The 15,279-nt window shown below is 45.8% G+C and overlaps 1 protein-coding gene across 1 annotated transcript in view; it reads right to left on the bottom strand.

The window, feature by feature from the left end:
- Positions 1-9,465, bottom strand: part of COLQ (collagen like tail subunit of asymmetric acetylcholinesterase) — a 240,151-nt gene extending 230,686 nt beyond the window's left edge. The window contains exon 1 of the mRNA XM_081159835.1: positions 9,237-9,465. Coding sequence (XP_081015961.1) covers positions 9,237-9,342 — 106 coding nt within the window. The 5' untranslated portion in view covers positions 9,343-9,465. The remainder of the gene's footprint in view (positions 1-9,236) is intronic.
- Positions 9,466-15,279: the final 5,814 nt, after the last annotated feature.

Raw genomic sequence — 15,279 nt, forward strand, 5'->3', positions numbered from 1 at the left:
GTAGGTGCTACGCGTGGAAATCAGCAAGCAAATTTGACATTGTTAGCCACAAAGTCAGGGAAAGTCTACAGAGAAAAGGATCTTTGAAATCTGGCCCATCCCTTCATTTTACATACAGATGAGGAAACTGAGTCTCACAAGGAGCAAGTGGCTTGTCCAGCACTACACATGTGTTTCCAGGAGTTAGTGGCAAGTCCAGACACATAAGCCAAGTTTCCCACATTTTCCCTCAGTGCCTTAGCCCTGTGCCAAAATACCTCTCAAAGAACATTAGTAAACAGACAAATTGCCAAGCCCACTGACTCAGCATCCCCACCCCACCTTCTAGCTGGACCTGAACAGGAGAACCTTAGCTGCAGTCACCGTGGTTCCTCTGGGCAGACACAGAGAGGGCAGGGGCGTGGCACCCAAGCCCACACTGTTCCCTCAGGGTCCTGCTGCTTCTTGCACATGGAGGCCATTTGTCTTTTCCACCGTTTACTTTCCCTGCCATGACCTTGCCCAACAAAGCTCTCAGAAAAACAGACAAGAAGGAAAAGGGTTATTGTCCTCACTAGGAGACCCCTAAGTCCTGAACATTGATCTCAATGTGGAACATTTGGTTTCTGGATGACCACAGAGAGTCTAGAAGCTTGTGAGGGCCACCCACTACGAATGATCTCAAACTGAGCCCGTTCTGTTTGGGCACAAGAGGGCAGCCCTGTTTCAACCTTCAACGATAATGACCCACCCTCCAGGCCCCTCATATAGGGGACAAGTTCAAACACTTGAATGATCCTGAGTCACAGTAAAGGAAGGAAGCCCCAGTGGGGCAGGTAGGTCTCCACAGGTAGGATGGTCATTGCCACCCATCCCTTACCCTCCTGGGTCCCCAGCAAGCCCCAGGCCAGGTCTGAGACCCTTGGAAGGTCCCTCCTGGAACATGTGTCCCAAGAGAGAACTACAGCTGCAGCAGGAAAGCTCCTGGGGCTTTCTCTAGACTTCTCAGAAAGATACCAAGAAGGCCAGGTAAATGGCACCGCAGGATGAGCAGGGAAAAGGGTGGGAGGCCTGGAAGGGGAGGAGCCTGTCCAGCTCGAATTCATGTTTCTGTCTTTTCTTTCCTCTCTTTTTTCAGACCCCAGCTGGTTTACCGTGCAAAGCCCACAGCAGCCACGAGGCCTCTCCTTCAGCTGTCACCAGCTCCCAACACACGGTCATGCTTGTGCTTATATTGGTTGCCATAGACACATAAGTGCCAGCTTGAATGGAGCTGCATGCTCAGGACTGGGAGATGGAATAGGGCCAGGTGTATTTTTAAAGCCATCTGGGAAAGCCGGTCACCATGAGAAGAGATTCCTTCCCTGGTCGACGTGTCCCTACTTTAGGGACTGATTCACAAATGGACAACGGATAAAAGGTGAGCCCCTCTTTTTGCCTCAACTTGCTGAATGGTTTAAGCAAAAAGTTGTTTGGGTTGTATTTGGGACTTTTTGCCTTTTGACACAAATGCATTTTAAGGGAAATCATGACCTTCTTGTCATGTGTAGAGACACTGTGAGGTTTTAGAAATAAAGACAAAAAGGTTTATATTTCACACACCAGGCATTATTTTAAGTACTTTATATTCATAATTAGCCCACTTAATCTTCACAACTGATCTGTGAGGTAACCCTACTTTTAACCCCATTTTATAGGTGGGAAAACTGAGGCACAGGGAGAGTGATTTGCCTGCCCAACATCACAAAGCTAAGGGAAACACAAGATTTGAACCCAGGCTGTGTGGAACCAGACACCCTTTCTCTAACCACTAGGCAATTCTGCCTCTACAATGATTTTGGGATCAGAAAGTCCTGATTTGGAATTTTGGCCCTGGCACTGTGTGACCTCTGGAAAATGACTGCATCTCTCTGAAGGTTAGTTTCCTCTTTGGTAAAATGGGGGGTAGAGATGGCTTGTGAAATTGTGTAGATTAGAAGTCATATAAAGAGTGTAGCAAATAGAAAGTGCTCAATGCAAGGCAGCTTTCTTGGTGTGAATGGGGCCTCCCTTAGCAACTGGCTCCCAGCTCCTGTATCAGGGCAGGGAGTGCTGAGCTGTACCAGCCACTGCCCAGAAGGAGGGCGGGGCAGGCAACTGCGCAAGGGCCGGCAGAACCACAGCTGCTTTCTCTAAGTATCTACACAGATGCTGTCACTCCCCTGCCATATCAGGCCCTGTGGGCTTCCAGCTCTGGCCACAAGCACCTGTGACTATGACAGGGAGCTTCTCCAACCGTGGAGGTCGCTGCGGGCAAGCATGTCCCAGGAGCTGGTGGATCAATACCTCAGTGTAAGATGGGGAAATTACCCAGGCGGGCCCTAAATGTAATCTCAATAAGAGAGAGGCAGAGGGAGATTTGACACAGAAGAGGGCAATGTGACAACTGAGTGGCCATGGGAAACTAATACAGGGATTCAGGGGCAAATCTGAGCAGTGGTTCTCAAAGTGTGGTCCGTGGACCAGCAGCATCCGCAGCACCTGGGATCTTATTACAATTGCAAACTCCTGGGCCCCACTCCAGACCTACTGGATCTAAAATTCCAGCAATGGGGCCCAGTAGTCTGTGTTCTAACAAACCTGATTCTGATGCTGGCTATAATTCGATGGTTAACCCTGGGTAGACAACAGAATGACCTGGAGACCTTTAAATACCATCAGTGCCTGATCCCAGGCCCAGAGATTCTGTTTTATTTAATTTAGTCTGTTCCGTCCCGACACTGGGCTTCTGTAAAGCATCCCAGGGAATTCTTATGTCTACGCAGAGCTGAGAATCTGTGCTTGAGAACCACTGACCTAGGACACTGACTTTCACACTGAGCTTTGCAGAGCTTGGAATTCTGGAAAGTGCCCCAAGATGGCTAAAGAAGGAGCAGGCAGGGCCCAAGCCAGCAGAGCTTTTGGCCCCTGAGGCCAGATGGGGATGGTCAGGTGGGTGTACTGAGGAGGGCAGACCAGAGGGTGTGGTGGGACTTGGGAACTGGGCTGAGTGACCACCAACTGCTCCATTCCAAACGGTGTCGCCAAAATGTCAAAATGCGGCTCAGAACTGCCAGGTCACCTGGTTTTCAAGAAGTTTTTCTTGCTTGTTTTTTAAGAGACATCAGAAAAACTGTTTTATGGGTTTTTTTTAATGTTAAATCACTTGATCCTTAAATATTAGCAACTAAGGCACATTTAAAAATTTTCTCTCTCTTTTTTAGTACTACAGCATGAAGGTTGAACATGGCTAAACATGAAGACTGGATTTGGTTCTTAGGCAGCTAGTTTGTGAGCTTTGGGTCTGCTGCAGGGGCCTCCCATCCACCTCCTGGGACCAGCAGGCTAGCCTCAACAGGTGCCTCTCAGGGTGCTGACAGGAACTCAATGTGCGTGGGATATTTTTGCCTGGCCACTGCTGCATCCCTGCTTCAGGTATACAGCTGGCACTTATTAAGTGTTTGTTCAATCAGTAAATCCTCATAGCAATCCTGTGAGATGGAGGCTATGACACCCATTTGCAGATGAGGAATTTGGGGCACACCACAACTGTGATGTGACCTCCCCACAATCACATAGAGAACAACCAACAGAGTCAGGATTCAAACCCAAGGACTGCTGTGAAGAGCAAATACAGCTCTAGTTGTGAAAATGCTTTGCAAAATGAGAGGTTTGGAGATAATTAGTACCAATGATAAGAGTCATATAAGTAGTACTTATGATGTGAACTGCATCTTAAGAAAACGGGACACCAGCTTATTTGGTGACTCATTGAAGCCAGAAGGGCATTCTTCTCATTTTAGAGCTGCATTGTTTTTGCATGGTTGTGGCAGTGGTGGTTGTGGATCTGAGGAAAGCAGGCTTGAGTGTGGTGAACTGCAATGTGGGGGCTTGGCCCCAGCTATCTGAAAGGAAGGCTTCCCGCCTCTCACACCCACGCCCCTGTATTACCAGGTTGGAGATGAATCCATGACTTTATTCAGAGGTGTGGGATGGTGAGAAGTGGGAAAGCTGGGACCCCTGGAGAGCCCTCTAATGTAAGAACTCTCACTGATTATATTATCTAGAGGAAATATGGGGAACTAAATCGGAGGAGATGGCTGGGAAGTGCATTATGGAACATTAAACAATAGCTGATCAGCATCAGATACAAATAAATGGCCCATAATCTGCTGTCAAGACCATCATTGGTTCCCAAGTGGTGGCCTGGCTGACTTCCAGTCAGGAGAGTGCAGGGCTAGACCTCAGGTCCTATGGGTCACAAAGCTCCTGCTCCGGATGATATCCCAGTAGCCAACTGGAGAAGATTTCAGCACCCAGACAGAATTCACTTTCTCCCACATGACTCACTCTACAGGACTGGATTTGGGTCTTCTCTCCATCTGGTCCCTGAGGCCTTGATCCAACATCATCTGTAGAGTTCCTACCTGCCTGAGAGAGCCTTCATTGGAAAAGGGAAGCCACATGTGTGTGTGTGGGTATTGGGTAGGCTGGCTCACAATGCCCGAAGAGAATGTCTGTGAAGTTGTATTCCCCTGACTCCAGAAAGGCCTCATCCCCCAGAATACCCTCATTGAAGCTCATCTTACTAGAGCATGCTTTAGAACTTTAACCCCTGTTACAATACGAATATCTTCAAAGGAAAGAAAAACCAGTATCCTGACAAGTCATGCACACTTTAGTATAAAGTCAAATTCAATCTTTTCCTAAGAGCTTTGGGCATTGATATCCAGAGGAGAAGGTAAGAGGGAATACAGAATAAAGAATCTCGTAATAACTATGTATGGTGTCAGATGGGTACTAGACTTATCTGGGTGATCCCTTCATAAGTTGTATAAATATCTGATCACTATGCTGAACACCTGAAACTAATATAATATTGTATGTCAACTATAATTGAAAAATAAAAAGATTTTAAAGGAAGGAATGAAGAATTTTTAAAAAAAGAATCTAGAGCTGAGTCTTCAAAGGAGAGAGGATAGCCTACAGGACTTAAACGTCTAATATTATTTATCAATGGCCATAAGCAGATTTGGTCTCCATTGGTAAAAGCCAACTTAGAATCAGAGGGCAGGATTCCAGCTTCCAGCTTCCCACAGCCCAGCTGTGTGATCTTGGGCAAGTCACTTAACCTCTCTGAACTTCCATTTCTTGTTTGAAAAGTAGAAGTGATGCCACACCCATCCCAGGGGTGCTGTGAGATTACATGAATTGAAGTGTGTGGAAGGTCTGCGCATCTATAAATATTATTGTCCTTGGGTCTGTGCCACCACATTCTAGAAATTGTACAACTACTGAGCTACTTCTCTGAATGGCTATTGGAGCTGAGTCAATCCGCAGACCCATCATGAGCCCAGCCAGGGTCAGCTAACCCAATCTAGATCAGCTAACCCTTATTGTCCCATAAACACGTCAACTTCAATAATAAGTGATTGTTGTTTAAGCCACTGAGTGTGAGGGTAGTGTATTTCCCAGCAGTGGTTAAAATAATATACCAAAGTTAGGGTTCCTGACATTTAAATTTTTAGGGCCATGTTCAATAGTAATCATTCTAAAATAGATCTGACACTTATTTGCCTTCTTAAGCATAATAAAGTGAACACAATTCGATCTTCACTGGGTCATTCATGCTCATCATAGTGAAAGCCAGCAAATGTGCTGTTAAGTTCATGAGGCCCTCAGGGGCTGTAGAAAGAGTTCATCTACTATTCTTTTTTGATCTCAGAACTATTCCTTAGTTGTTTACCATTTTTCTTGTAACCAATTTTATGAGCTGGGTTGTTTTGTTGTGTCATCGTATCATAAGCAGCAGCCCGTCTCCTAAAATCTAACGTGCTGCAGGGAAATCTCCACCCTCCAAGAAACCTCTCTCAGCCTGTTAGAATGGTGTCCAAAGTAGAGTTAACAGGCTTGGAGTAGAGGCCGGAGCTTGTTTTCTGTCTATCAGATGCATGTGCTTTAGCGCTCAGATTTCTATCATCAATGTTGGCCTCTTGGCTGCTTTTTGGCTCCCTTCCTGGTTCTCCTCTGGGACCCGGCAGTGGAGGTTGCCAGGTAATGAGCATCTGATCCATAGAGCTGGAGCTGCGTCTGGTGTTGTTGAAACACAGTCTTTCCTGGAGAGAGTGAAGGTAAGCACCAGCCTACATGCCCGTAAGAGCTCTTCCTCCACCATAGCCCCTCTCCAGGGAATTCAGCAAGTGCTGCCTGGGCTGCCTGGGTTTCAACAGCAAGTGACCATGGGTTCCCCAGAGCAGAGATGGCATCCATCCTACTTGTCTCTGTGTCCCCTGTAGCACTGGGCACACAGATGGCACTCGCTAAGGTGTAATGAGTGAAATGAAAAGATCTTCCCGGTGGCCCTTGTTTCTATGAGCACAGGGCTCGTCTTCCTCAGAAGAGTAAAAATCTACAAGCTTGACTACAGACTATTTCACACCAAATTGTTGGAAAATATTGTCAAAGAATTCAAGTTCTCCTGTGTCAAGGAATAGTTCCCGTTTCAGGGCATAAGTTTATTTCTAAACTGTGCTATCTAGAAGCTCTGGTGACTAAATGAAAGGGACAAAGCCAAGTGACTACAGGAGAAAGCAGATACCTTTTTCTCTAAGAAGCTGTGTCCTTAGTCATGTCTCCTGGCTCCACCTTACTGTTTCACCAAATGTCTGAAGACCACATTCCCAAACAGAAGATCTGCACCTAGCAATTCATGAAGAAGTGCTTATGGATGTGTAGGTTAGCTCTTTCACGTTCCCACCTGTATCCCTTCACTCTGCACCCCAGAAGCTGATCCCCATGACTCATCAAGGAGCTCCTCTGCCCAGGCCTCAGGTTGGGTTTGGTCAATGAGAGACACTACCAACAGGTAGTTGGAGGGAAGAGAGGTCGGGGTACTTCTCCACTTTCTCCTCACCTAAGGTCCCTCAGTGATCAAAACTCCTGCTCTGTGACCCCTCCTCCAAGGCCCCAAATCTTCCTGGAATCCATTTCCCCATTTCCTCCTCTTGCCTTTTCAAGCCCAGGGGTGGTAAAAGCTTCACACAGTTGCTAATTTCTCAACATTCCTTACTGATTCCCTTAATCCCACCCATAACCTCTGAAACTGGTCCCTTCATTCAAGTATTTTCATCAGAACCATTAGAGTTGCTTCTTTTTTCTGGTGTTACCTTGACTGGTACAATCTGTACAAAGTCTCACTTAAGAGATGTCCAAGTTATGCCAGGGCTCTCTCTAGGGCAAGGAGTTCAAAGAAAATCAGGGGGTCTTTTCTCTCTAGCTTTCAGAACTCATTAGCCATTCTGGCACTATCTACATTAAGTGATACAAGAAGATGGCATACCCCAATCTCCAATCTACAGATAAGAAGTTTTATTCCTTCATTCACCCATCCAGTCAACAAATAGTTATTGAGCACCTATGATGTGCGGGGCACTATTCCGACCCTGGAGGGATGCTGATAATGTAAAAGATAGACACAGTCCCTGCCCACATGCCAACTAATGCCAACTATCTTCAGGAAACTCAGCCCTCTGATTCTAGCCCTGCCTCTGATGGGCTCTCTGATTTGGGGGAGCCTTCAGCAGATTCTCAAAGGATCTGTGGCCCAAACAAAGTTAAGAACCACCTATCAAGCTTCCCCCTTGAGTAGCAGAATAATGAAATAATGACTCTCTCGCTCCCAGAAGAAGCGTGGTGCTGTCAACTCGAATTTATGGGGAGCATGGTGGCACAATCACCCACTTTTGTATGTATTTTTATTGATTTTAGAGAGAGAGGAAGGGAGAGGGAGAGAGAGAAAGAAACATCAATGTGAGAGAGAAACATCAACCGACCACCCTGCATGCCCCCTATTGGGGATCAAGCCCACAACCCTGGCATGTGCCCTGATGGGGTATCGAACCAGTACCTTTTGGTGCATGGGATGATGCTTAACCAGCTGAGCCACACTGGCCAGTCGCCCACCTTTCCTCCCGCTCCCCACGCCCCATATTCTCCACAGATCCCCTACCCCCGCCTTCAGTTCCTCACACTTCTATAATTAGCCCACACCCTTCTCCGAGTCTTTCCCTCGGGGCCCACAAATGCCGGCAGCACATCCTGTTGATGAGCTGCTTTTATGAATGGGCAGGGGTTGGGGACTGAATTCAGAGCCGCGCCTCCTCTGAGAGCCTGTGTTTCTAGCAAAGGGAGTGAGAGCAAAATTGCTGCCTCGATTAAAGCATTCCCGAGATGCATGCTGGAGCACATGACCGGCTGCCACCTCTAGGGAGAGCCGTGGGTGACCGAGGTGAACTGCGGGGCTGTGAGGGGACTGGCAGCAGAGCCGGGTTCGCCTGCCTCCCTCAAGCCCTCTGAAAACACTTGCGTTTACTCCGAAAGGTTGCCATAGGCCATGCCAGCAACCCAATACTTCCGCTGCTCTGGGCCACACAGGACAAGGGCGACAGGAAAGCCTGCCAGGCTGGCAGCGAGAGCTCCCTTGCCTTCACCCCCCGGCACTGTCCCCAGCAGACACCCCGCTCCAGGCCCGGCTGTCACTCTGCAGCCCCTCCGCCTCTCCCCAGAAAGCCCCTTCTCCCAGCTGCCTCCTCCGAGTCAGGAGAAGGCCCGCCCAGGGAGCAAGGACAACAGGAAAGCAGGCTGGGGAAACGGAAGACCTAGTCCTGAGGCTGCAGGGGCCCGAACCCCCCAGAAAACCAACGGGACTCCCTTCCCCTTCCCTTCGGTGGGATGGTCCGGGCAGCCGGCGACACTGGCAGAGCCAGGACAAGCAGTATGTTCACTCCACCTTATCCGCTTTGAGCCAAGCCCCCTTCAGGAGGGGCCAGGGGTGTATTTATAGAAACATCTGGGACTCACTTCTCTCTCTCTCTCTCTCTCTCTCTCTCTCTCTCTCTCTCTCTCTCTCTCTCTCTCGCACGTTTTCCTTCTCTTTTAGGCTCCCCATAATTCCCCACCAAAACAAAATCATGCAGCAAAAGGGGAGCAGAAGTGGGGGAGGCAGAAACACTTCTTCAAAGGTCTCTGGCTTTGAGCAGCCAGGTGCGGGGTGCTAGGAACAAGCACAGAGGGGGCTTCCTAGAGCAGCTGGAGTGACAGAAACCTGCTAGGGTGGTCGACTCCCTTCCAGCCTCCCTCCACCAAGAGCAGGAGAAAAATACCAGGACGCGTTGCAAAACAATCTTCCTTCCTCCCCCTGGCCCACACAGAAGGAAGAGAGGAAAGCTGTCATCATTTACCTGCTGAGATTGGGAGGACACTGTTGATGAAAGTAGGCTGAGACACGACAAAGCGGAAGAAAAGCTGAAGATAAATTCCCAGAGTCCTTGGATTCAGGACAACCATGCTGGCTGGGGTCTGGAAAGTGTCAGGTTCTCAGCAGCCTCCCCTCCAGGCTGCCGTGAAACCTTGCTTATCTCTGCTTTTGTCTTCCCCACTGCTGTTCGCCTCTCTCTCTCCCTCTCTCTCTCCCTCTCTCCCTCTCCCTCTCTCCTTTCCCTGTGCCTTTACCAAGAAAGAATGCCAACCATTTCCCATTAAACCTTCTCCATACTACTCAGGGTTATATTTATCTCAAGCACTGGACCAAATGCCTACATTAAAATTAAGATGTCAGAATTTTCTCTTTTGGAGACTGAGAGGTAAGTGGCTATTAAAGAGGTGATGACAAGGCAGCCAAGTCTCAATGCTCACTAGACGCAGTCCGCAAGGACTGATAGATTTTCTAATTGATTACCCACCAGGATCCACCTCTTGGAGTGTAGGGGTCCTGCAGCATCGCAGAATCAACTCTTCTGACTCAGGCTGAATTTCCATGGACACAAATCCTTCTGTGACATTTTTCCCACTGGGTGATAAATATAAAGTTGACTTTGGATTTTTTTTTTTTTACTTAATTATCCAATAAAAGGTGGGGGCAGGGGGTGTTATATTTTCCAAAACAGAATGAGCAAACTCTATCCCATGTAAAGCAAAATAAATGAAAAAAATCAATGGACTGGAAAGTGAATGATTATTTATTAAACTATATTGGAAGACAACTGACCAAATGGCAGAAGATATTTGCAAATGATACCTTGAAAAGGGATTAATATCCAAAATATATAAAGAACTCATACAACTCAACAACAACAAAAACAATCTAATTAAAAAAGGACCTAAACAGACACTTTTTCCAAGACAAACGAATGGCCAGCAGATACATGAAAAGATGCTCACCACTAGCTGTAAGGGAAATGCAAGTCAAAACCACAAGAAGATACCACCTCATATGTATTAGAATGACTATTATCGATAAGACAAGAAATAAGTGTTGGAGAGGATTTCGAGAAAAAGGAGCCCCTGTATACTGTTGATAGGAATTACAGCCACTATGAAAAACAGTATGAGTTGGGTGAAGGCATACTATAAGGTGACAATCCACAGCTCTAGCACCAGATGGGCTTGACCCCAGCTCTGCCGTGACAGTGAACAAATCTTCTGATCTCTCTAAGCCTCAGTCTTCCCATCATAAAATAGAGGCATGTTCCTTTTAAAGGTTTGTTGGAATAATTAAATAAAGTAACATGAGATGAAGCATATATGAATTCAAATTTGTGTATAGAGATAGCAAAAAAATGAAACCCAGGGAGCCATGGTAGATGGGGCACAAAGATGGCCAGCAGGAACCTCTCCCATCGCTGTATGCGCACGCCACTCCTTCAGTGAGAGGCGGAGTCTGTTTCCCCTCACGTTGAATCTGGGCTGGCCTTGTGACTGGCTCTAGCTAACAGAATGTGGCAAAGGTGACACTGTGCTCTTAACAGGCCTGACAGTTTCTGCTTCTGCCTTTTCTTGGAAGCCAACTGCTACATAAAAAAAGCCTGGACTATTGAGTAGGCCGCAGGGAGGGGAGAAGCAGCCCGCCTCCAGGTAGCTGGCCATCTCAGATGAGGCAGTAGACATGAGATAAGGCCAATTTGGATCATCTAGCCTCATTCAGATCTCCAGATGGTGGCAGTCACCGAAGTGACTCCAGGTGAGACAAGTTGAAGAACTGCCCGGGTGAACCCAGCCCAGATTACAGATTCATGAGCAAACAGAATGGCTGTTGTTTCTGCTTTCAGTATCCTGAAGCCACTAGGTTGTAGGATAATTTGTTATGCAGCAATGGCTAAGTGATACAGAATTTATAAGAAAAGCTTTTGAAAGCACAAAGAATATACTTGGCTTACATTCAAAATTAATAAGACAGCTTAAAGAGGGGGCAGCCTCCTTTAGCTGCCCCCAAATGTTTGACAGAGGGTGTGTGATTGCTGTCTAAACCCAACCAGGAAATTCTCAGCTTGCTCTTGTTAACACCTGCAACATACAGCCCCAGCAGCGGGCTTTTGGTGGCTTGAAGAAAGGTGTAGCCTACCTGCGAGGAAGGTAACTCTTGAGTAACTTGGTGCCAGAATCTGAACTTTCCCCATCCGGCTCAGATTCCTCCTCTGAGTAGCCAGGGTGATTAATTCCTTCTCTCAGCATACAGATTTCACCACTAAGTGTGAAGTTGCACAGATTATATCAATAATGTCTTGCTTGTTACACCTGCTGGTATTGTTTTTGAACTGCTTCTAAACCATCTTGTTGCTATTTAACCTGTGTTAATGTCCCGGAACATGGGGACTGTTTCATAGCTCTTTGTACCCCACAGTCCCAGGACAGTCCCTGTCACCTAACAATAGATCCTCAACAATGTCAGTTCAAGTTGATCAAATTATACCATTTAGGATGAAAAGAAAGTAGGAGGAGTGGCATAGCTTTATGCTCCAGGCACACTGAATGACTTGCATCTCCCAGCACCCTTCATGCCTTTGCCCATGCAGCTGGTGGGCGCAGGCCTGGTTCAAGGGAGGGCTTTAGCGAGCACTGTGAGAGAGAGTCTGCGGATGGACCGTTGCCCAGAGTTAGGGCCTGCATACAGCAAGCAGACTGAATGTGCACATTCAGGCCACTAGGGCACAAGACACTGCTGATTAAAGTTTCTACAGGAAACTTTACCCTTGGAGGCTGCTCACAGAGGTGTTTATAAGCCCCCAATACTTATTAAACAAGTTTTTTAGTCAATTTCCATTTCCCATGTACCATGTATTTTATGAGCCTATTTCTTATGAGGTTACCCTAACTAACCGAGGCAGAAATTATCACCTTTTCTTCAAACTCTCTTGGAAGGGCTCTGAATTGTTCATAATCTAATAACACAGTCTATTAGATTTTTCCAGAAGGAAATTATTATAGACTTGTAAAAAGCTTACACCAATAAATCCTATCAAAGTTAGAGCCTTCCTTCTCATGCCTTGTAGGTGGGAATGTACACTGAACAACAACCTGGGGTACCCATCAGCACTTAACATGCACCTGCTGTTTCACTCAGAAATTCTACAGAAATACTCACTCAGCTGCCCATGGTTGAGGTGCAAGGATGTTCACGACAGCCTCAAATCTGAAACAGCCTACCTCCACGTTGAGTAAGTCATGGAACCACCATCCAATCAAACATTATACAGTCATGACAAAGAACAAGGCGGTTCCAGTAACAAGTAATACTGGAGAATTGGTCTTCCCTACCCAAAACAAACAAAAACAAGCCTGAACCCTTACCTTGCCCCAGACATAAAAAAAGATTAAACTTCTAGAAGAAAACAGGAGAACATTTTAGTGATCTTGGATTAGGCAAAGATTTCTCTTCTTAAATTAAGATTTTAAAAATAAAATTTGTATATATTTAAGGTACACATCATGATGCTTTGATATAAATATACATTGTGAAATGATTACTACAGTCACGCTAATTAACACATCCATCACTTCATATAGTTACCTCTCTTTTGTAGTGAGAACACCTAAGAGCTAATCTAGAAAATTTCAAGTATTAACTACAGTCACCACGCTGTTCATTAGATCTCTAAAACGTATTCACCTTACATAACTTAAGCTTTGTACTCTTTGATAACATCTTCCCATTTCCCTCACCCTCCCACCCCTGGTAACCGTTATTTTACTCTGTTTCTATAAAAAAAAAAATTCTTAATTAGGACACAAAAATCACAAATTATAGAAGAAAAAAATGCTAAACTGGCCTTGATCAACATCTTAAAACTCCTGCTCTTCGAAAGACAATGTTAAATTGAATAAACAAGCCAAAGACTGGGAGAAAATATTTGCAAAACATGTATAATAAAGGACTTATGTTCGGAATATATAAAGAACTTTTATAACTCAATGTAATAAAGCAAACACCCAGTTAAAAGAAATGGGCAAAAGGTGTGACTAAATACTTCGCCAAAGCAAATACATGAATGGCAAAAAAGCACATGAAAAGGTCCTCAACATCACTAGTCATCAGGGAAATGCAAATTAAAACCATGATGAAATACTACTTCATATTACTAGAATGGCTAAAATTAAAAAGACTGGCCCGGCTGGGCGTGGCTCAGCGGTTGAGCGTCAACCTAGGATCCAGGCGATTGGGGTTCGATTCCCGATCAGGGCACAGGCCCGGGTTGCGGGCTCGATCCCCAGTGGGAGGTGTGCAGGAGGCAGCTGATCAGTGACTCTCTCATCATTGATGTTTCTCTCTCTCCTTCTCCCTTTCTTTCTAAAATCAACAAAAAATATATTTTTAGAAATTATATTGGAAATTTACAATATATATCAGCATACCTAAGCCTCTGGAAAATCCTGCAGTAAAGAAACCCATTTACTTTGCTTTTATCCCTAAAAATATTTGACCCCTAAAACCATTTTTAATTCCTATTATCACTCCTTTTTTTCTTTATCTATGTTTTATATAATAAATCTGTTAGTGATGTGCTGAATAAATAATTATTATGTAGGGCTTTATTTTTTATAAAATCCTTTTTTTTAAAAAAATTGTGTTCACAAGGGAGGCAGTGGGATTAGACTTATAATTCACATTTTACAGCTGAGAAAACTGAGACTTGTGTGAGGCTCTGGGGAAAGAGATTTATGTAGTTTGTCTGGTGGAGCAATGGCTGGCAAGACTGAACCTGAACCATCCGTGCTGCCTAATGATGCATCGAGCCAGATGCCAGCTCCCAGGTATCAGGGCGAGACTGGCTCCCCAAGGAGACATCCATCAACCTTCACCTGAACCCGACTCAGTAATGCTGTGAGTCCAAGAATCACTCAGCTCCGAAATGCAAAACCACATTCTTGGGAGGGAGACAGGAAAGTCACAGCTTTTATGACAGAAGTCAGGGAGGGCTGGAGACCTCTGAGGAGATCCCGAAATGGTTCATGACAAATGAGGATTGATGGTTCTTGACTGAAAGGGAAAACATCCCGAGCAAGGCCAGTTTCCTGATGCTGCTTATTTCAAGAATCATAGGAATAAATGAACTCAAAATAATTGTTAAGCCACCAAAAGGCATTAACAAATCTCAGCCCCACTCTCAAAGGTGGGTTGGTAGGTTTGCTCCGGATCCCCCCTAAATTTTCTGGGTGAACCCCAGAAAATTTAATTGACATCCACTTCATTCTCTTCTAACCAGTCCAAATGCATGTTCCTAGTTTACTGTTTACTGTTTGTACTTCCCATGTGTTCACCGCAAAATTTTATTTTAAAATATTTATTGGCAGAACATTACTACCCCCATCCCCAGCAACTCCCCCCCTCGACTCAAATCCCCCCTCCCATCACTCTCACCATCATTCCACCTGGAGACAATGGTCCCTCTTGTATCCCAAGAGATTGGATGGGGTGAGGGGGAAGACTCACTTCACTATTGGATTTGGCCCAAGGTAAAGACAAAGCATCATTTCAAAGCTTGGATCTAGTCTCTGTACAGCTAAAGGTGGAGAACAAGGGGTGTGGCTGTGTGGTTTGGCAAAGCCCTAGAATAGGTCTGTTCCTAACACACTGATAGGCCAATGGTGACCAGACTCTAGAGAAAAGGTTGGGAAAGGGTCACTGCCCTTGCCACCTATAATTATGCATACTCCCATCCTATAGTGGGAAGGGAGGTCTTGGCCAATATGAGCAATAATCGGGAGCTGCTGAAGAGTCTTTTAGAATCACAGACTTTTAGGAAACAATAACCTAAGAGGTGGAGCCTGGGTCTCAGAGCAGAGTTGCCTCTCGCCAAGGCAACCATAAGTATGCAGCTGCAGAGGTTTTAGCTTTAAATGCAATGACACATGTAAGGCACCTTGCAGTAAATCTGGCCTGTAAATGTGAGGCTGCAGAGTCCCCTGTGTGAGCTGGTGGCTCAGTGCGTGCCTTGGCACCCACCTGTC

This window comes from Miniopterus schreibersii (assembly GCF_964146895.1).
Source record: "Miniopterus schreibersii genome assembly, chromosome: 15".
Lineage (NCBI taxonomy): Eukaryota > Metazoa > Chordata > Mammalia > Chiroptera > Miniopteridae > Miniopterus > Miniopterus schreibersii.